We start from the raw sequence: 21,327 nt of genomic DNA on the forward strand, positions 1-21,327 counted from the left end.
TAAAACTCGTGTCACTTTTCAGCTACCACCTACCTGAGCGGGTGAATACTGACGGGTGCACCTCCACAGCGAGCTCTGTAGTCTCTGCTGCTCTCGGGCCCCCACACTGGATGTTGCTGACGCCTACAATCCAAACTTTAGCTGTGAAAACAGGCCCCACGCAGTCAATATATTCAAACACAAAGTAAGAAAAGAAAGGATTTGTGTTGTTATCATAGAATTTATTGGGATCCATGGTGTAACAGAAAATTATACATTTAACAAACCTTATCTGTAAATGAATGCACAGAGCATTCTTTTCAATGGATCACCTCGATTAAGTGGCATAAAAAATAAAAGATCCATGGTAGATTTGAGGAAAGGTGCAAGAAGAAGATATGGTATAGAGAGGTATACTGGAGATTGAGAAATACATACAGAAGAAAGACAGAGAAAAAGATCCAAGGCAACAAACACTCCTTTCTTAAGATTCACATTACCGTGTTTCTTTTTACATTTGACAGTACATCAGCAGAGTCCTTGAGCAAGACAAATACAGCATCTTCACATTGTCTGGTCAATTAAAGCAATCATAGCCCCTCCCGCTCTCTGAGTCCTGGGTAAACACAACAATCATCTCATGTTGTACTCTGACATATGAAAGGATGAGTCATTGTGCCTGTAATGACAGGCAGAGACAGTCCTCAGTCATTGAGCCTCACCACTGTACAAAGAGCCAAAGGTGAAACAGACGCACAAAGACCTCAAACCACTGAACAATGGACATGTGGCTACAATAAGAATTAGACTATTAACATGGATAAGTAGTGTATGAAGTAAGGCTGAGCCATATGGGACAATATTTTGATCAATATTTGCAGCTGATACCAATACAAAAACAGAGGGACTGAAGCTAATTTGCAAAATCTTTATGAATCTTTATATTAAAGGAGTAAAGAAGTATAATATTTCCCAAAACATTTTTTGAGCTTCACAGCAAAACAGTACTGAAACAACTGAAGTAGATGGGGTATTTTTAAAACGGAAAAAAAAAGAAAAATCACAGAAAAAATAGAATTAAAATGGCTCCATACAGCTCCATCAGAATCTAGATCTCTAACATTTTTATCTTAGCGACAACGGTAAAGATTTTGTCTTAAAATAGGGTGTAAATAAATAATTCAGGGGGGGGGCGCTCCTGTGTGTTTGAGGCTTTTCTTGTCTTTTATCGAATAGACACTACTGTTAATGTAGCTTTGCACACTGATTTTTTGTTGTGTGATTTAATGTGAGTCTCATGGGTGTGAATGTTTCTTTAGTGTTGTTCAAGCCCTAAGTAAAGGTAATTTTCTGTCACTATGTGATAGACACTAAAGTTTCCTGAATCTTCTTTTTCAAATCAATTCAGGCTTTCTGAGTTTTTGTGGTTGTTTTTTTTAAAGTTCAGGAGAACGCTGTCTTGCTGTGAAGCTCCAGAAATGTTTTGTAGACTATGAGAGTAGATAGTGAGTATATAAATTTTATTTTTTTATTTTATTTTTTTAAAGCATTTTACGTGCAGTAAATTAAATACAAGTTATTCATTGTTGCAAACACTTTATTCTTCTTAAGGTAGACAATAGGGCTGAACAAGTAAACAAAATTTAAGTAAAATCGCAATGCAGCAGAGTGCAAGTTCACAAGTTCAAGTTCACATTGCAGCAACTGCAATTTTTTGATATAAGGTAGAATGTGCCACAATACACCATCATAAATTAAGCATTGCGGTGCTACAGAGAAACCTCAGTCAACAAATCACATTCACCAGACATAAGGGAACATGCTTGTTTGGTACAGAACCCAGCATAAATCACATCATTATATATAAATTTCTTTTCCAGAGAAAATTAAATGCAAGAATTACCATTCCCACTAAAATCGGGACTCATATCGCAATTGCAGTATCTGTCAAAATAACTGCAATATGATTGTTATTCATATCATTCAGTCCTAGTAGGCAACCTTTGAAACAATTTTAGAAATCATTTTCTTGCATTCTTGTGTGGAATCAGATGAAAAATGAGGTTAATGACCTCCAAAAGGCAATCAGTTTTAGATCAAACTGCACAGAATCTCTCCTATCAAATGTGGCTGTTGATGGATAAAAGGTTTCAAATTAAAAGGCCACAGCTATGTATGTTGGTGCATGTGTCTAATTACACTTGTGAACTCTGCTTTGATTCACAGTGACCTTAACATAAAAGCCGACAAGTGCACGGCTCCGGCATTTGACAAACATCTAACACATAACTCTGATCTCCACTGTCCAACTCTCTCCCTCTGAGTCCTTTTACAATAACAGAAATCCACAGAAAACCTGAGAATAGAGAATAAGCTTCCACACACATGCAGTGCGTCAGGTCCAGCCACTGACTGCATAAAGCCAGCGATCCACACTGGTAATGATTGATAGTATCCAAATATTCACGTGACAATTTGAACTCACTCTATGACCATCAATCCTTCATCCACACAATGGCTTCAATATCTGAAAACGACTGTGGCTTTCAAGGACAATCTTCCTCTGTCTCGTTTACTGTATATGTGACGATGCTGACAGTTATGATGCACTCAGCTGAACTGCCCACTAACTCTTCAGCATCACAACCTCTCATGTCACCTCGCTGTCTGCCTTTCATTAAAGGGTTCATTTTACTGAGCTGTTTGTACAATTGATTTTGCAGGGACAATGGAGTAAGGCTGGATTCAGATCACATCAGGCGGTGCGGCGAAAATGCAGGTTTTCCCATTCATTTTCACGAGGCTAGTCCGTTTTGGCTGTGGCGGTGCTGGCCACGGGGGGGCTGGAAAAAAAAAAACGAAGCTGGCCAATGTCACGTTGCGGTGGCCAATCACATAAGCTGGAGATCTGACTTGCAGCTTGAATGATTGAAACCACAGTGGATTGTAATGTAGTGTGGGCGTTTTGCCTCACCACCAATTTGAATGAACCCTGAATGTACCCTAATAGTTCATAGTAAAGGTAGCTTAAAGGGAGGTTTCTCTTTGTTAGTAGTTTCAAGTGTAATACCACTGAATGTCTGCAGGCTAGTTTGTGTTAATGAAGTGAAAGGGAAGTGTTTGCTGTGTAGAGAGCTTTCAGGTAGCATATATATGATCAACTCTGTCTTTTAGTGGACTTGCAGGGTTTTTCAGGGCAGCAAGGAAAATTATTTTCATTGTCATTACATGATTATGCAAAAACATATTACAAAACAGGGTACAATATATAAGAATAGGCTACCTGTCAAGTTCATACTCCAAACAAATAGGGGGAAGCTGCTGCTAACTGCTAACTGTAGCTGCCCTTAGCTAGTTACCTCAGTTAGCCGTGCAGGTAGCAGTTCAGATTGGAAGCTATCCCAGTTTGAGTGGCTTAGTGTCCCAGCGATTGTGGGCCAGGGCTAGTTGGTTAGCATGCTAACCTCAGTAGATAGAGTGCCTATAAAAAGTATACAACTTGGACGTTTTCCCCTTTGATTGCTTTTATAAATGGAATCATGGTCAATATAATTTGGCTTTTTTGACAAGAATTAACAAAAAAAAACCCCTCTTTAATGTCAAAGTGAAAACATATTTCTTTTAAGTAATGTCAATTAATTAAAATATATAATGTAAAATAAGTCATTGCATAACTATTCACCCCTTTCAAGTCAGTTTTTAGTAGATGCACCTTTGGCTGCAATCACAGCACTGAGTCTGTGTGGTCTCAGTCAGGGTTGCACATCTGGACACTGCAATTTGCATGTGCCATATTCGTTCCATTTCTTAATGATGGATTTAACTGAACTCTGGGGGGTGTTCAGTGACCTTTTCAATAACCTTTTCACAGTGTTGTTTGGAGTGTGCTTTCGTCTTCATGGTATATTTGTAGCCAGGAATACTGATTAACCAGTGACTGGACCTTCAGACACAGGTGTCTTTAAAGGGGGTATTTATTTTATTTTACATTATATATACAATTGACATTACTTTGTAGAAATCTGTTTTCACTTTGACTTTAAAGATGTTTTTTTGTATAAATTCTTGTCAAAAAGGCCAAATGATATTGACAACGATTCCATTTAAAAAAGCAGTAAAAGGGAAAAACATCCAAGCGGTTGAATACTTTTTATAGGCACTTGTATCTCTGCAACGCAATACACAGACATCATAATGCACCACAACTGCTTATTATTCATATTCTGTTGATAATCTTACTTAGTTTTTGAATGTTTTATAACTAAAATTCTTATATATCGCCCTTTTAATTTATGCAAAATTGCATATGCTATGGTTGCTTGCCTTTGGTTAAGTGGCTCAGCAGCTAATTATAAATGGCATCCGTTTATTTCAACAACAACATACCTTACCTGTGAGTCAGAGAACCAAGGTATTTATGACGATCAGATCTTTGTCTTAAAATTCTCCTTTTCAGGTATTTAATTTGATTTTCTATGGATTATTCATTGATTATCGGAAAGTGGCTTTATTAAAATCTTTGTCCTATGAGAGGAAATAGCCCAGCCGTGATACTTTGAGGAACTGGCTGTCATTCAGTACACTGCGTACCTCTGCCAATGTTATACAACTGTCAAGGTATTTAACTTCAACATTTTGGATTCTCACCACGTTCACTCATGGACCTTTCCACAAAGTCTCATGCAAATCCTTTCAGAGGGCTGTATTCTGCCAGCAGAAAGACATGAGTAAAATAAACCTACGCACAGTCCATTGGTGGATTTAGGGTTTGAGTTATAATCTGAGCTTTGTGGGGTCTCTGAAAACACATTGACCAATGTTAGGGCGGAGATAGATAAATAGGCTATATAAAAAGATTAAATATCATATAATAGCCCAACAGGTGCGTACTGACATAGCGAGAGGTTGTTCACACTTGGTTTTACCATCCGTCCTGTGAGATCCAATTATAAGTGGACTGCTTCGAGCTCGTCAATTCACACCTGGCATTGAATGCGTCTCGACATACGTCTTGTGATCTCCGCTTTATATGCAAATAGACACCTACTGTACATCACTGAAACAAAGGGATATGTTTTTTTACACAAAGAAAGAAATATCTTCACGTCTAACATTTGCAGAATGAACAAGTAGGTAAACGTGTGGAAAGGAGCGATTTAAGAAAAGATCTGATCAGTATTAATAACCTGGACCTGTCTTCATATAGACTAGTCTATATAAACTTCTCCTGATGAGGTGTTGCAGCTGTGAGCATTAGCATGTCATTAAAGCCCTTCACTTTTGATGCCACACAAGCGAACCGCTCCAGAGGTGAATTTATTGGCGCCTGGGGCAGCTGTCAGGGGAAAATAATAAATATATGCATTTATTCATTTTCACCTGCTTTAGTATGAGTCTTTTCTCTATACAAATTAATACTGGATAACAAAGTTCTCCTTTCTATGTCAATTAAACCTTTCATCTCTGAGCCTTTTACAATATATCACAAATTAAGATTCTGCGTCATCTTTTTATCGCCAGCTTCTAAGCACTAGTCATGTACTATATTGCTTCAACTACCCAGACCACATAAATAACATACATGAATCCTTAAATTGAGTGGTTTTCCTCTTTAAATAGCTATTCTACAATCTTAACATCATCGCCCCTGCACATTAACAATATATACTGTATATACTGTACATCCAAAAATACAGCTTGTGACTATGAGTGACGTATGAATGGAAAGCACAGGCCGGGGTGAGAGCTACATACTGCATAAGGATATAATTTGTCGTAACCCGACGGATGTGAGTGTGATAACAGCTGCGGCCTATGTATAAACGTTGTGAGCTCGTGACGCACACTATGGTGTAAAGAACCGTGAAGTGGAACGTGACCTGCACTAGGAAGAAAACGGCTACTAAATATTTCAACTTGACACCACGAAATCTATCCACTTTACATGGACACCAAATGTCTCCAAACTGGACACTTTTGACTGTTTTCACTCCTCTGATCCACTGATTTCCTCGTGATCATCAGGCTCATCTTCATCAGTTGTTTATTTCTTTTGGTTTCAGCTGACTAATTTCATCTTCGGTGCACTAAAGCATGCTGCATCTGTTCATTTCGTAAGAGGCAACTGATTTCCACGAAGCCGTAGGCTTGACTCCTGATTCCTATCTGCCAATCCATCTGGCTAACCACTGATGTACATGGGAGGGAAACAGTTTATACATTTTCACTTCAAATTTTAGGCCAAAACTTTTTTCACAAAGGTTTAAGAGCCCCGTCAAGTTTGTGTATCTCTTGTTTTCATGTTTCCTGGTCTCTTTTCATCTCTCGACGCACACTTCTAACCAGTAACTGGACATATCACAGGCACATGGAGGTATTAGCAGGGTTACCAGGAGGAAAGGACCTGAATAAAGATTAACATTCCTATACATAAAAGCCTCAGGTGACATAATTAATCAGTCTTTTCTACGCGTTAGCATCCTTAATCTATTCATACTTTAAACAACAGACAGTTATGATAACACACACACACGTCCTGTTGGGGTGTTGTCTTCTCATGTTACAGTCATCAAGAGTCACCTGGGTTGAGCTGGGACTCTGAGCACTGTGGTGGTGGCTCACACATCAGATCAGTGGAGGGAGTATGGGATGGCATGTTCATATGGATTACATCCCTCCAACACTGCAGCCTGTCTGACCTTGAGCGCGCTCAGTCAGCTCCGCAGGACACAAAGTCTTCTCTCGCCTCCTTCTGCACAGGACTTGACACAGGAGGGGAAACATAAGCAGAGCAGGGAGCGGCATCAGGTCAAGTGATCTGATTGGTCAGTCACGTCGTCTAAGTCATCTTCCTCCGCTTTCATTGGCTCAACGGAGGAGTGTTGCGACTGGCTGGAGCAGGACAGGTGGGAGGAGTGGCTCTGTGTGTCGTCCTCGTCCTCCACCACCATTGCCCTCCTCCCCTGCTGCTGCTCTTTCCTCTGCACCTCCTTGTCCCTCCCTTCCTCCCCCTTCCTCCCCCTCCTCCCCCCCACCTTCCTCTGCTGCTCTAGTGTCCACATGCTCTCGTCCTCGTCCTCGATCCCTTGCACCTCCCGATCAAAGTCCAGCAGCTCCTCCATCATCTCCTCTATCTCTATCTCTCCGTCCAGCTCCTCCTCCACCTCCGACCGGAGCTCGCCCATGCTCTCTGTCCGGTTGGTGTCGTCCGTCTCCTCCTCTTCCCCGAGCATTCTCAGCCTCTCGGGGGGGTCGCTGGCCTGACTCTCTCCGAACTCCAGGATGGTGGGCAGGTTTCCCTGCTTGGGACAGCGCTTCCTCAGGCTGACCAGGAAGGGCTGCGGCAGGGAGAAGATGTCCACGTTGTTGCCCAGGTCAATCCATGTCACACTAGGGAAGCTGCCTGGATCCTAGGGTAAAAAATATCAACATACAGCTATTAAAACATTAATACTTAGTAAGTTTAAGTAAATTACTGCAAACAAATGAGATCACTGTAAACTGTCCACATCTACCAGCCTTTACACACACTTGTATTGCCAAAGGAGGTTTTTCTCATTCCCAACAAATGGAGCTAAAGTCCTCTGGGTTTCTGCCTCCTAGTACCAAACACAGGTGAATGTTTCAGCCACTTGTTCTGATGGCTGCTAGATGCTGGTTTCAATACAGCTCAGACTGCAGTTAAATAACTAGAAAATACAAAACTCCTCCAAGCAAACTGAAAGTCACTGTGGTCTAGGGGTCTTTGCATTCCTCTCCCATCTCACCGCCAGTTTCCTTCTGCTTTCTCTCTACCGTCAAGTCTAAAATGAATAAAGGCAAAAAATACTTAAAGGGCAGGAAATCATGAGGAAATGATAGTCTCAATAGTTGAAGTTATAATATGTAGATTTTAAAATTGTTATTTTGTTAAATTGTGGCTAGCATTGTTGTCTGCTACAGTGCCATTCTTGGTAATACCACCAAGTGGTGCCAAAGACAATGCTTTTAAATATCTTATATTTTTAGGGGTGTTTCCGCTGCAGGAACTTTCCCAGGCAACTGAGAAAATTTTGTGAAACTCAGAAACTTAAGCTGCATTTTGGCCAGAGAATCTGGAACTACATGTATTCCCTTCAGCAGCAACTAAACTAGCAGCACGTCTAGTCCCACATGCCAAAAAAGCAGCCCATTGTCATCAGAAAAAATTACCATGACTGTGAAAGCAGTGGAGGTCAGGACCAGATGGTCAGGTCAAACAAGCACAGGACTTTCACCCAAGAGACCGCTGTTTGTGTCTAGTGCGAGACCAGAAGTCAACAGTTAATTATTTTAACTTACTGACAGTTAAGTTATGTCACGTACAAAAAATAACTGCAGTTAGATTCATAGGTACATTTGTAACTGAAGTTACGTAAGTAATGTAGTTATTTAAAGCCAAACGATGATATTTTCCTAAACCTAACCAAGTAGTTATAATGCCTAAACCTAAGTAGTTTTAGTGCCTGAACCTAACAAATTAGTTGTAGTTCCTAAACCTGACCAAGTAGTTTAAAACCTGTTAAGAACCAGCAATTAATTTGTATCTTTGCTCGATAATCAGTGTATCTCTGCAACTACAAGGTCTATTTGAATAATCAAGGGAAATATTTGCTCAGATGTATAAGTATATATGTCATTGGGTCCAGGTAAATAAAGCTGGCACACAGCATGAAAGATTTCTTTTAAATTAGAATTTTAGCAAACCACAGCAAAACATCTTAACATTACCTGTGCCAACTTTTATGCCAATAAAGTGAATCAGAATCTGTGCCGTTTAAAATTTAAAAATTGGGCTCCGTTTGGGCTCAACAGGTTAAGTGCCTAAACCTCACCCAGTAGCTTTAGTTCCTAAACCTAACAACAAAGTTGTATTGCCTAAACCTAACCAAACAGCAAGTATACAACGAAGGCCTGGTATACCTGTCGCTGGTATGCTGCAAAGGTCATGTTGCTTTGGGAACGTGATATATGTGGTTTTGGGAGTGACTGGCAATTGACCCATTCAGTCGTTTAGGTTTGAGGATGTGTTGCAAAACGTTTTTTGACAGAACTGGAACTACTGGGGTGAATCTTGCAATGCTGGATGTTTTCAATTGGTTAAACAAAGACTGTGCAGCGATCATCTGTGTTGTGTCGCAGACATCACTGTAATTTTTAATCCATGATCAGACTGATGAGCCATATTTCCATGGTTCCTCAGATGTGGTCGAAACACACCTGCACAAAGAGTGATGTGTAGTTCCTATTTCAGTTCCTGAGTTTAGTTCCTGTTTGTCCTTTGTACCAGGAACCATTTAACCACCACCAACGTCAGCACCACCCTGGGGTCTTCTCTTTTGCCAAATTTGAATTTTTTGGTACATTATATGTTGATAAAAACTCTGTGGTTTATACCAAAGACAGGTGGTGGCAAGAGTCAAAGCCATAGTTGTCCTTCAGTAAAGACAAATATAGACTGATGACAACATTCTTTGCAACAGAAAGCAATTTACTCTTTGACAGGAATTATACTAACACTAAGACTATACTATATTGTAATTATACAAAAAACAAACTTAAATAGATAGGTGACTTCCTTACTTTCAGGGCGTCAGTCAGCTCCTTCAGAATAGTTCTGGTCAGCCTGTTTCCATTTAGCGCCAGGGTCTCCAGGTGTGGCAGGCAGGCCAGTGTGGGCAGCAGCAGGAGAAACGCCTCGTCTGTCAGCTCGGTGAAGCCCAGCTCCAAGCTGACCACGATGGAGGCATGACGCTGTAGGTGTGCACACAGGCGCTCCATGTCCCGAGCCGTCAGAGGGATACCGGACAGATCCAATGCCCCGCTGGACAGAGGGGCCGACAGCACCGCCTTTAAACTGGAGATGGACACATGAGCAAATATTAGAACCAATCAGATTTTTAGGGCCAGCAGCAAGACTGTTAGTTTGTAGCTAATATTTTGTGTATGTATTTATTCATAATTATTTTTTCCAATGTTTGCATAATTTGATGTACTGTTCATCTATTGATGTAAAATGCCAAGACCATACTGTCCTAATTTCATTTTTTGAGTTTTGCTTTATTGCTCTGTACCTTTTTAGTGGTTGCTTTCATTCCCTACCAGTAGATGCATGTAATAATAATTATATACAAAAACATCACACATTTTGCATCATTAGCCACCTCCACTAATCACAGAACACTTTGCAACTTTACACTCTTCAAAGGCAACAAGACAACATGGTAATGTTTCCATTCCCATGTTTGCGTTCTGTTGGTTGTAATTCATGCGCTGCGAAGAAACCAGCATGCAGTGCATTAAACAATAGGTAGCTGACTGTAATATAATATAATATTCCCTCCACATAACGTTTGTGAAATCGGCTTCACACCCGACACAGCCAGACTTCAACACCAAACTCTGCTGGTCAACCAATCACAACATTACCAGTGTGTGTTTGCATACTGGGTAAACTGAACACATAATATGAACACAGACAAATCATTCAAGTCATCATGTCTCAAGTCAAGTCAAGTCATGAGTCTGAAACTTCCACGACCAAGTTGAGTCTTTCATTTATTTTCTGTCATACAGGCTGGAAGTTATCAAAACAGTGACTTAAGTTCACATGTCTGGTAAACCCAGTTATAAATGAGTTCATGTAGAGAAGAGTCACAGCACATTATGACCTGTGTTTGGAGCACATTTATTACACAGTAACATCTCAACTTGTATACACATTGTACCTGTGTGATTTAACTGACAGCTGATGCATATACATTTGTATTTATTACAGTGAACCCTACTGCTGCAATATGTTGTTTTTTTTAATTTCTTTCTGGAATTTATTTGCTGATTATTTAATCAGTCAATTCTTGCTCTTAACAAAACAACCACAACTCAACGTTAAACCAACATGAATAGGAAGTCATAAAAGTGCCACAGATGAACTTATAACAGCTACTGATGTCAACAGAACCATCTCCAGGATAGCTGAGCATCTGCTGATGAAGACAATGTGGTATGGTTGAAAGCTTCAGAAGGGACAAATCAGTGGATTTTGAGTTTTTATTAAATTCATTGGAACCTTTCCAGCCCTTCCAATTCATTATGACATGGTCCAATTTAATTTATATTTTGATCAAATATGAAGGCAGTATTTTTTGTGTATTCTTTTCATCTAACTCTTGGCAAGAAAGCAAACAAGCTCAAAATGTCTATTCTTCTTCCATTTTAGGTGAAAACTTCAGGTATGTCAGCAACTTCAAGCCTAAATCCAAACGCAACGGCAGACACATCTGTGGTGAACTCTACTGTGGAGCTAGACAAAAAGTCCACCCTGCATGAGGTAATGTGCACGGAAAGCATTGTACCTTGGCAGCTAATGGAAACTACATAAACAGCACACTTGACTACAAAAACACTGCAGCTGAACACATACACACACACAGACACTGGAGGGATTTAGGGCTAAAGAAAACAAAGTTAAATGGGATGAAAAATGACTGTTGAGTAACAAAACACTTTAAGCTATACCCTCCAAGCACATGGTCCAAGCTAAAAATAAACCCAGTGGGGCGCCTGGATTTGGCAGAGAATTAAGTGAACCGACAAAAAGGGCTGACCGGGGTGCGGTCCACAAAGAAAGAAAAACTGAGATCGGATGTTCAATTCTTTGAACTTACAAATGAAAACATAGAAGTACACACTGGACATGAGGTCAAACATCAATTATCACTCACAGATACCACACATGAGGATGAGGTTTGGAGAAGCGCACAAAGGAGGATATTTCATTTAAGATTAACCAGCTGTCGGAGGTTCACTGGGAACAAGTGGCAGTGGTATAGACTGTGGGCTCAAACTATTGTCCTCAGTTAACAGCTGAATATATTTATCTATTCACATACCAGAGAGACTTCAGAGGAATCTAGGCCAGAGTAGCCAAAAGCAAATCAGTGAACGTGGGTCAAATTTAGTCTTCCAAAAATATTTTACTCACTCTCCCACCGGGTTACAAAGAGTGAGCTGTCACTGCAATACATTTTTAGTTTGATTTTTGGGGGCAAAACTGGCAACTGGCTGTCAATCTACCAACCTACCAACCAACAACATCATTTGGGACTGGGACACAGATATTAATTATGTTCATTTTAAGCCACATAGTGGCATTGGCCCACTACTTTGTTCCTGAAATATGTCAACAACGACTGGATGGACTGACTTTACATATTGTACAAAAATTCATGGTCCCTAGAGGATGACTCCTAATGATGTTGGTGATCATAGACTTTTCCTCATCAGGTAAACTGTCCAATATTTTGGATCATGACAGCAAAACTAAAGACATTCCCAGCAACCTCAGCTTTTCTGGTGCTAATTAACTAATGTTAGCACATTTACACACTAAACTACGATGGTCGGTGGTAAACATTATCCCTGCTGATTATCAACATAACTTGAACTAAGACAAACAAATATTTTCTTCATTATTTATAATATTCATATTGCCATGGTCCTCCATGAAATGGAAAGATATCTGACAATCTGTTACTTCTAGTGTTACTTTTTGTTCTTTCTCTTTAAATAGCTTGTCACTTTGTTTACCTACCAAGAGCGCAGCAATAAAAAAAGTGGATGGACAGTAGCCTATTTTTCTACTTTGACAGACCACATACCTAATATCTGCCTCTGCCTTATGTAGCCTATCTTCACTGACTGACTCTGACTGACTCCAGTGGCTATGCATGCAATTATGTGTGTGCATGCCCATGCCTGTTGGCTAACCTAAACTCTCATCCTTTCAGAGATCAATGTACCATAGACAATATTCATACAATGGCCATTTTCCTCTGACATCACATTCAGGGTGGGAAGCTCAAATGTCCTTCGTCTAAGTTAAATCCTGTTAACTTAGGGGATCTGACAAATTGCTATCATTTTGCTGCTACCTGAATCATCAGCAACTGAAAACACAATGGATGGTGAAAATCTGGAGGGACATCAGGCTATGTTTCAAGGTAAAACAACAAATGTGAGAGCCCATTTGCTAACATTAAACAACAGTTAGCATCAAACCACTTCCTAGCTAACATTACTGTTTGATAGTGCTTCACAATACAATTGGAAAGGTGTACATTAATTATAAAATATCAACGTGTATGCTTGTGTGTGTGTGTGTTAGAGTCTGTTGATAAAATTGAAGAAAGTTTGATAAAGTAGTGAATTTGACAGACTGGTGTATCTGTGATCCTGTTAAGTGGATATTGTTAATTGTAAATATTAACCTGTAACTACAAGTAGGAGCAGTCAGCAGGAGTGAGAAGCTCTTTTTGTTTGCCTTGCTTATTTATTGGTTAGGAGATTAGGTTAGTTATTGGTCATTTATTTACAGTTTGTTATTCTTCGCAAGGGAAGTTTATGGCTGCTTAGAACATGTTTGTTGTTTTGGGCACTGCTCACATCTGAAGTCAATAAACGGCACTGAACCTTCATTCTAACTGTGCTGCTGGCCTCACTTGGGAGCGGGAAGAGTGGGGAGTCACAGCTTGCTCTGTCCTGGTTCCCCAGGACCAGAGATGTAACGATAAGCAGCATATTTGTACTTTTAGGACAGATGTTTGTCATTTCCCTTTTTTATTTGTAGTTAATGTTCCAACAAGCGGTGACATTACAGACTTTTGGACCACCACACTGCCTCTAACTTCATACAAGACCTGTAACATCAAAACTAAAAAACTGTTTCATCCACAGGTTCATCCACAAAACACTGAGACACAGCTTGAGTTTACAAAGGGACGTACTACTCCAAGTGACTGTGACACATGTGGCATGTTGGAATGGTTTTATTGAATCTGCCCACGTTGCAGCTACATCTGCTTCATTTAGACTCTACAACACAAAAGATGCTGGCAGTATTTTCTTCAACACTGTGCAGCTCCATTTTTTCAGCCCACACATGACCGATGACATGTTAAACGTCTGGACAGCTGTCATCTGGTTTTTGTCCTTTTCACATCGCTTTCACGACCCTTGTTCTCTGACGGGCTTTAAAGAGGTCACTGATAAACAACACAGTCTGATCTCAGGGGACATCAACATGCACTTTCTTTTCTGGTTCCATCTCAAGTTCAGATGTAACCAAAACAAAACTCGGTCCTACAGCACTTTATGATCAGGTCAGTAAACAAAGATCCATATTTATGGAAATTTAAGTGAAGTAAACACCTCAAATTATATATCTGAGGCTGCTGCAAAGCGTATTGTTTATGCTGCAGTGGTAAGCTTGCTCTGTGTACTATTTCTATTTTTGTTGCATATTACATAAACAAAGCTGTAGCAAGGTTTCAGGTTGGCTTGCTCCACTGCAGTCCCTCCCCCCAGCATCACTGTCACCAACACTACCTAAACACTTCACCTGTGGAAAATGTGGATATGTAAGCTGCTGCAACTGCTCTTGTTGATAACATCAGGATGTGCTGAACATTGGAAATTAGCATTACATGGACCGAAACACACAGCAAATAACCCTTGATGTATTGTCACCATCATAAATTTGATATGGAGAATGTGGTTGAAATCAGTTGCTGGTGTAAACATCCATTAGATATGGTGCAACCTTAACATGCATTTAGAGTCATGCCTCTAAGTCCAATGTTCACCCTCCTTTCAGCTTTGGTCTTTTACTTAAACTGTATGAGAACAGCTATCTGTAATCCTATGGAAAGTCTAAGCGAAAGTCAGACATCTTATGTATATATATCTTTATATATATATCTTTATATATAGGGGCAAAGAAAATGCTATGTTGATTGTCGGTTTTGCTGTTTTTAATGAGATTTGTTAACAATAAGAAAAATATAGAACAAACTAACCAGTTCCACTTTAGCTAACATGTTAAATTGTACATAGTCCAGTACAAATAAAATAAACAGATAGCTGTTCTCGGACAGTAACATAACAGAGGCTTTTACTTTTGACATGACAGTAAAGGTTTTGCCACCTTCAGGCTAATGAGGCCCCCCGTCACTGTCTGGGTAAGTAGTCTAAAACCACTTCCCACAGAGGCCCTGGAGGTTTGTGCACCAACCCAGCTCAATGCAGCAGCCCATTTCCTCCTCACTGACTGTAAGCATGCTAATTAGTTAACACAGCTGGCCCAGCCATGCCCTCATCTCTCCATTACACATCGTTTGAGACCACTGATCTTATCGTTACAGCTCATATTCTCCTCCCATGGACCTATCCTACACCTGCAGGCTGTCTTCAAACTTTGTGTTATGTGTTATACAGTATATGGGGAAATGTTTCTTGACCTCTTTCCCATGCTTCACCCCTTCCCCCTCTCTTTACTCAGACAATCTACCAGTTCTGTCCAACAACACTCTGTCCGCCTCAGTCTGAAGCATTAGACAAAAAAGGGAAGACTAGTAGTGTGCCAATGAAAAGCAGATGAGACCCTGAGAGAGCTCATGATGTATTTGGCTTCGGACCAGACTCCCACGCTACAGAGAGAGAAACACACCCCTGCTCCAAACTGAGGTCATCCATCCCCGTCTGGACGAGAACCAGCGGGATGATGGGGTGGAGGGCTGGTCGAGAGCTGTCATTGGAGTGATGACACTGATATAAACTGTGACTTTTTACACTCATATTTTTTCTGCGCAAATAAAGTTCAACAGTTTGTTACTGTGGCTCTGCCTGTCACACTTTCCAATCTAGAGCGGCCCATTTGCAATTTAAAGTGACAACAGTAGCAGATTTAAGGGAGACATATTACTGTATGCTCATTTTCAGGTTCATAATTATATTGTGGTTTACTACTAGAATAGATTTACATGCTCTAATGCTAAAATAACGTTTTCTCATACATCAGCACTGTATTCTCCCTCTGTCTGAGAGCCTCTGTTTTAGCTCCTGTCTCTTTAAGCCCCCCTCCCAAATACCCCGTCTGCTCTGATTGGTCAGCTCACACGCCTGAGTAAGTCTCCAGTCACCTCTGTCAAGTTTTCAGCTTCAATCAATCAATCAGTCAATCTTTATTAGTATAGCGCTAATTCACAACAAAAGTCATCTCATGACACTTTCTGAATTGAGCAGGTTTAGAACATACTCCTTGACTAATCTATTTACAGACACCCAACATTTTCCCTTTAAGATATGCCGGTCCCTGGCCATTTAGGGCTTTGTATGTGAGGAGAAAGATTTTCAATACTATTCTGGATTTTACAGGAAACCAGTGCCGAGAGACTAATGGGGGAAATATGTTGTCTAATATAGTTGCCGGAGCCAACCCTGACCAATTTGGTGCCCTACGCAAGATTTGAGCTAGTGCCCCTTGTATCTTACACATTTGCTATCACGTACCTGTTTATACACTCAAAAACTCTTATACCAAATAACTATATTCATTTGGTTGCAAGAAAGTGAAAACTAGTGGAGATATGAATTTTTTGAAAATGATTGATTTGGCGTTCTGGTAAGAAATGACTTCCTGTTACTAATTTGATGACTCTAACCATTCAGCAACAACTATTTAAATGAATACACGTTGCCAAGTTTCCTCAGGGTCTCTTGGCTGTTAAGGATACATTTCAACCAAATACAGTGAAAACTAAACAATTGCTGATGCTTAGAATACACATACACAGAGAATCACAAAAAAACTTTAAAAATTAACAACTAATAATAATTAAAACAAAACAACAACAACAAAAAAAGGATGTCATCAAATGGTAATTAGTTAGGAAGTGATTGAATGCTAACGTTAGCTGATGGGTTATCAAATATGTTGGTTACTTAGAAATATGGCCCAATTTCACAAACCCTGCAGCTTTATTTAGCTCCGCCAAGGAGGTTATGTTTTCACCAGTTTTTGGTAAGTTGGATGGTTTAACAACAGGATTACACAAAAACTACTGAACGGAATTCCACGAAATTTGGGAACGCATCTCTGCCCAGAATAGACCCAATTAGCTTTGATGTGGATCCAGCAAAAGGGATGGACCCAGGAATTTTCTCTAACTTTCTTTAACATATGTTGACATTCTTGATGTGGCTGGTATCTATGAGTGAGTACAATTTGATGTGGATCCCAGATCTGGTGATCTTAAATTATGGTTAAGCAGTAATGGGTGATTTACCATTGAGTGATACAGGGCTACTGAGTTTGATATGGGATTGGGCTTTGACTGTATTAAAGGGGACTGCTGGGCCTAGGTGAAGGAATGCGCTCTACTGCCTGCCATTGTAGTTGAACTTGTCAGTTTTCTCCTTTCCTTTCTTGGGCATGAACAGATTATGACTTAACTGAGTATGAAACTATTATAGGTGAGATTGAATTTTCAGAAATCTATTACGAACCAAAAACAATCATTTGGGCCCATGCTTGTAGTCTGCTGACCCACAAACCTCTAATTATCACATTGATGAAATAATATCGTATGAGTCATAAGCTACTCCCCCACTTACTGCTGTAAATGCAGTCCGTATTAAGATACAGGGATTTCTTCAGAGCCTGGATTTCATATTACATCTCTGAAAAAGCCACTTTTGTCACAGATCGTTTTCAGCACGTCACCATGAGGATTAACTGTATTTCACCTCCATCCCTGGATCATTCTCTCTGTATCTCTCTATATTATCCCTCCATATACAACCTCAAATCCACATCGTGCACACCCTCTCTCTCTGCCTGATCTCTTCCTGTGAAAGAACTGAAACCACCCACTCGTTTCCTGAAACAGACTCACGAGGTGAATCCAGGTGAAAGTGACTCTTATTACACGGGGCTTTTAAGATAACTCATCTAATTAAAGAATATGGTCTTATTACAATGTGCGTCCCATGTATGGCTTCAACTTCAGTCCTTATTTCTCCTCTACCTGCCAGCATGTCTTTCTGTTTCCCCCAGAGATCATTTATCACCCAGTCAGCTGGTATGTGTGCACACTGAAGACAGCAGGTCTCCTTCTGCCTCCTCTCTCCTCTCCGGTTCTGAAGGTGAAGATGAGAAAACACTTCCTACAGCTCTCCTCCTGTGCAACAAGGTTTACAAAGGCAGCACAAGAACACTAATGAGCTTTATGTCTGCCTGTTACTGTTAAACTACAAGAGATGTGCAGGAGGAACATCTTATGCAGGATTACCCTCTGTCTCTGTGACATATTTTGAAGAGACACCACTGACACTGCTGCAGTCATCTTGTTCAGTAGTTTTATCTAATCGTATGCCATCAAGAGATGTATTTATGCAAAGTCACATTCAAAGCAATCACTAGAACATCTGATTACACTGATTAGTCCAACTCCATCTAGATGAGGAGCTGGGGAAATCAGCTGTTCAAGTGTTAAGGTGGAAGAAAATCCAGACATCTTGTTTTCCATGACACTGGTTTGACAGCACTTGTGTTGCATCATCTCCTGATGAAACAGCATCATGTCTTATTGTCCCTCTTTACCAGGTGACCCACATCAGTATTTCTTGCTGGTGTACTTTTCCAAGAAGCTGCACCACAAACCTGCAGAGATCCAGGTGAGTCATTTAAAGCATTTATTGGTTGAGCTTCTTTGGATGACAGAAGACACTGGGAGCCAGTGTAAGATTTGTATACGTTTGTTTGTTCATTCTTGTGAATTAGAATAAAAATGTTGATAATTAAAATCATGATACAAAATATATCAATCTTTTGTTTTAATTAGTTTGAGGGCTGATCTGCAACATAATCAGCAGCTCTTCCGCTTCTGGTTTAGACTCTGTTCTCTTTATCATATGTTGATCCTGACATAATCCGTATTTTCAATACTAACTCTGACTCAAATGACAAATAAGAATCAGATGCTCATAACGCAACCTGCACTATTAGCTAACTTGACCCAGATGCAAAATTGTACCAGACAAATTCATCTCATATACTGTTGGAATGATGGCACTTAGGCATTGGCTCGAGGGCTTGGAGGTAGGGTTGGGCCAATGAACGATGTAATCGTCCATTGCCAATGGCTGACAGCCATGGACTTCTAATCCCTGACCATCGTAACATTGTGATTTAAAAGGCTCCCCACCAGAGAGCACAATTAAGAGGCGTGTCTTCTCAGAGTTGCTGTAGGGCAAGAGTTGTTGTTGTTTGTGATATGTGGGGAGAGGAAATGAAAAGAATGATGTTGCTGCTCGGTGCACTAACATTACGTCTCAGTTAGGCTAAACCCGAGATCGTCGGGGAACGTTTGCTGAGGGGGTCCAGGGAAAGTTCCCCAACCCTTCAGGCAACTTTAAAGGAACATTCCACGAACGTTGAATTATTTGCTGGGTTACCATCTCTGGCTGTCACCTTCGACTTGCACACTTCTTGCTGTGACTTGCTGGCTCCCCATTGCCATTTGGTCAGAACCCAAAATGCTGCCAAACTCAGCAGTCGCATTTTTGAGGGCATCAACTCACTTGTGTTCAAGTGGATTGCCAGCTGTAATTTCCAATGTTGGACACACCAACCTCCTTGGCTCACAGCTTTGTCACTGGGCTATGCAGAGTGAACAGGTAGAGTGTCTGCAGAGAGGGCTGCCTCTCCATACACACCGAGCTAGAAAGACACGGTTTTGGCAATTTGCCACCGGGCTAATGCTGTGGTGGCAAATGTTCGCTCTCTCTAGTCAAGAGACACTGCAGTGAAAAACGGATCCAGAGGAGAAGTAACCTACAACCCCAGAGCAGCATCCAGTTGGTCAGCAGGGATATGCGACAGCCAACGAGGGCGGTGTGTTCACTGTCCCCAGTATTAGCACCACCACTAAGCACTGGGGGACAAGCGGGAAATTCTCCCTTCTGTGGAGAGGCTGTCACATGGCGTGCGTGCGTGCATGTGAGGAGGCTTCTAAATGTTCTTTTTTGACAGGTCCCTTATTTGGCAAATTACATTATTTACAAAATTGTTGGTTATTGTTACTGTCATCACTTTAAAAGCATCTTCAAACACACAAACAGCGGTGGTACTGCTGGACATACTCTCTGAAGGCAGTTATTAAAGCCTATACATGAGCACACTGCACAGCAGAATTTTTTCATGAAGGTAATTTAAGGGACACCGTTGCTATTTTTAAACGCCCCGATAATACCGCCCAACCCTAGCCTGTAGAGCCAGAATATTTTTACATTTTATATTGAACTTAGATTAATTGTGTAGCCAGAAACACGACACCAAACGAACACTAAAGTTGTTCCACGTCGGGGTGTGGTAGCTGTGGCGCTGCTCTCTGCTAACGTTAACAAAAAGCTACTTTATTACATCTTAACTGTATGAGGGTCTATACTGGATATATGACAAAAATACCTATACTCTACTCGGCACTTTATCTACAAAAAACACTAAGAACAATGAAGAGTTAGCCTGTACAAAGTGTCTTTATCTCATCGAGCAGCAGCAGAGCTCAGTGGGTAATACCATTATTCACACAGCTACAAGAGGTCACTGGTTCACTGGGAATAAACATGAGTCACATTGAGGCCAAAACAAATGATGCTGTTGTATTGTGGAGGAGGTTGGAGATGGAAATTCAGACCATCAGTCCATTTTGTATCTGTTCATGCCATTGCATTCAAAGTGGATGACCTGTGCAGAACCATGCCGCGGCACAACAGTGAGCTTTACATTACAGACACACACTGCAAAAGGTCACATTTGAATTTCTTGACATTACAACAATACTTTCTATGATCGTGTGCTTCATAATGCCGGAAGGATTAACATCTATAATGTTTTGTAGATGGACATTCCACAGCTTTCAGGTATCTTTTATCTTTTTGAGACGTGTTGAGAGAGAAAGAAATGGTGGGATTAAGCCGTGTGCCTCACCGCACCACCTGACCTCACAAATTAAAAACATAATGTGTTTTTCCTCTCAGCCCCATCAGAGCAGATCGTTAATATGTATCATAAGCACAATCCACCTGAATCACCTTTTTAAATTCATCTTTCATTGTCTCCCATTCACACGGCATCGTCATAATCTCATACATTTTTAGAAATGGGTGTTTCATTGTTTCCCTGTTCTCCTCAGCGTGCTATGAGTTATTGTAAAACCAGCAACAGCCTCGGGGTAACGACGCTGTTCAGTGAGAGAAGACAGAAGCGTACAATTTGTGAACTAGGATGACGGTCAGAGAGAATGATGCAGAGGGTGAGTCATGGAAAAGTGAGAAAAGATTTGGATTGAAATGAGAAAAAGCGAGAGGAAGAAAAGGAATCAAAGAACTCAGATATGTTTTTGAAACTTCATTATCTTACTCATTGCATTATTTTCTGCATTAATATCTCAAGGCTGACGTTAACGATCTAATTTTGACAAAACGAGCTTC

At 40.5% G+C, this 21,327-nt stretch overlaps 1 protein-coding gene across 1 annotated transcript in view; it reads right to left on the bottom strand.

Moving 5' to 3' along the window:
- Positions 1 to 200: 200 nt before the first annotated feature.
- lrrc75a (leucine rich repeat containing 75A) overlaps positions 201 to 21,327 on the bottom strand; it is a 55,963-nt gene continuing 34,836 nt past the window's right edge. The window contains exons 4-5 of the mRNA XM_084350925.1: positions 9,580 to 9,853; positions 201 to 7,388 (exon numbers count right to left, since the gene is read on the bottom strand). Coding sequence (XP_084207051.1) covers positions 6,783 to 7,388; positions 9,580 to 9,853 — 880 coding nt within the window. The 3' untranslated portion in view covers positions 201 to 6,782. The remainder of the gene's footprint in view (positions 7,389 to 9,579; positions 9,854 to 21,327) is intronic.

This window comes from Pagrus pagrus (genome assembly GCF_965226575.1).
Source record: "Pagrus pagrus genome assembly, chromosome: 4".
Lineage (NCBI taxonomy): Eukaryota > Metazoa > Chordata > Actinopteri > Spariformes > Sparidae > Pagrus > Pagrus pagrus.